General features: G+C 61.5%; 1 protein-coding gene across 1 annotated transcript in view; it reads right to left on the bottom strand.

Moving 5' to 3' along the window:
- The window catches only part of LOC104074277 (relaxin receptor 1-like), a gene marked incomplete at its 5' end in the record, with an annotated part of 1,608 nt that overhangs the window by 318 nt on the left and 183 nt on the right, over positions 1-1,107 (bottom strand). Inside the window, 2 exons of the mRNA XM_009574344.1 lie at positions 204-419; positions 868-1,107. Of these exons, the coding sequence (XP_009572639.1) occupies positions 204-419; positions 868-1,107 (456 nt within the window). The remainder of the gene's footprint in view (positions 1-203; positions 420-867) is intronic.

The following is a 1,107-nucleotide window of genomic DNA, read 5'->3' as shown; positions in this document are numbered from 1 at the left end:
TCACGACTGCTGCTCCCTGGGGAGAAGCAGGGGCCCAGGGACACCACTAATGCTGTCCATCTCCCCTTGCAGCCCATGCGTGGGTGAAGAGAGCTCCAAACTCAGCAGCACCTACATCGAGGGGTCCCCAACCCAGGGACTCATGGCGGGCAGCAGCCAGCGGTGGGCTCTGCTTCGGGGCCTTGCGGGGAGTGGGGGTTCACCTGGTATTTCCGCCTGCAGCAGGGAGAGCAGCTTGAGGAGGAAGATGGGTATCCAGCAGAGAGCATCAGTGAAGACGATGAAGAAGAACCGCTTTGCGATGGCGACTTCCTGGGAGCAGACGCCTCTCTCTGCTGTTTTGGACGCAGTGATGTGGATGGAGTAGAACATGCCGGAGTAAGCAAAGACAATGATGATGAAGGCTGCAAGATTCAAGCCTGGAGAGGAACAAATCTCGCTCTGAGCGTAGCCAAAGTGCAAACCTCATGAGCTGGGATCGGCAGCGTGGCCGGCAGCAGCAGGACAACTCCTGCTTTTATCGCTAGAGGGGGCAGAGACATCTCAGCAGCCCCGGTTAGTCCTGAATCCAGCCTTAGCCCAGCGATGCCCCTGGCCTTGGCCAGCTCTGGGGTGAGGCTGGGCACAGCACCAGGCTGGAGCAGGGACCCTCCCCAGCCCAGGACGGAGGGCAGAGCTGGCACCCCGGTCTTACAGGGTCCCAGGCAGCGCCCTGTAAAGGCAGACATCCCACTAACGGCGGCAATGCGGGCTGTCATGGCACCCTGGAGGGGAGGGCTGGGCTGAGCAGCCCCACTCCCACCAGGGAAGCCCATCCTGCCCCACACCGTCCCCATCCCCAGGTCCCAAGTCCCGAGGTGGCCTTACCCAGGTAGATGGTGGCGGAGTAGCCCCGGGCACTGGGCCGCTCGCCCAGGTCGGACTGCAGCGGGAAGCACACCCCGTTCCTCCCGTAGTAGTTCCCAAAGGACTCCTTACACCACAGGGGGATGATGCTGAGGGAGAAGCCCAGAAGCCAGATGGCCGCTAGCACCGAGATGGTCTGCTTCTTGCCAGCTCTGTGGTGGCTGAACGGGAAAACAATGGAGAAGTATTTCTCCAGGGTCA

The sequence above is a fragment of the Fulmarus glacialis genome, unplaced genomic scaffold (assembly GCF_000690835.1).
Source record: "Fulmarus glacialis isolate BGI_N327 unplaced genomic scaffold, ASM69083v1 scaffold21663, whole genome shotgun sequence".
Classification (NCBI taxonomy): Eukaryota; Metazoa; Chordata; class Aves; order Procellariiformes; family Procellariidae; genus Fulmarus; species Fulmarus glacialis.
This window is presented reverse-complemented; position numbering and strand designations above follow the sequence as displayed.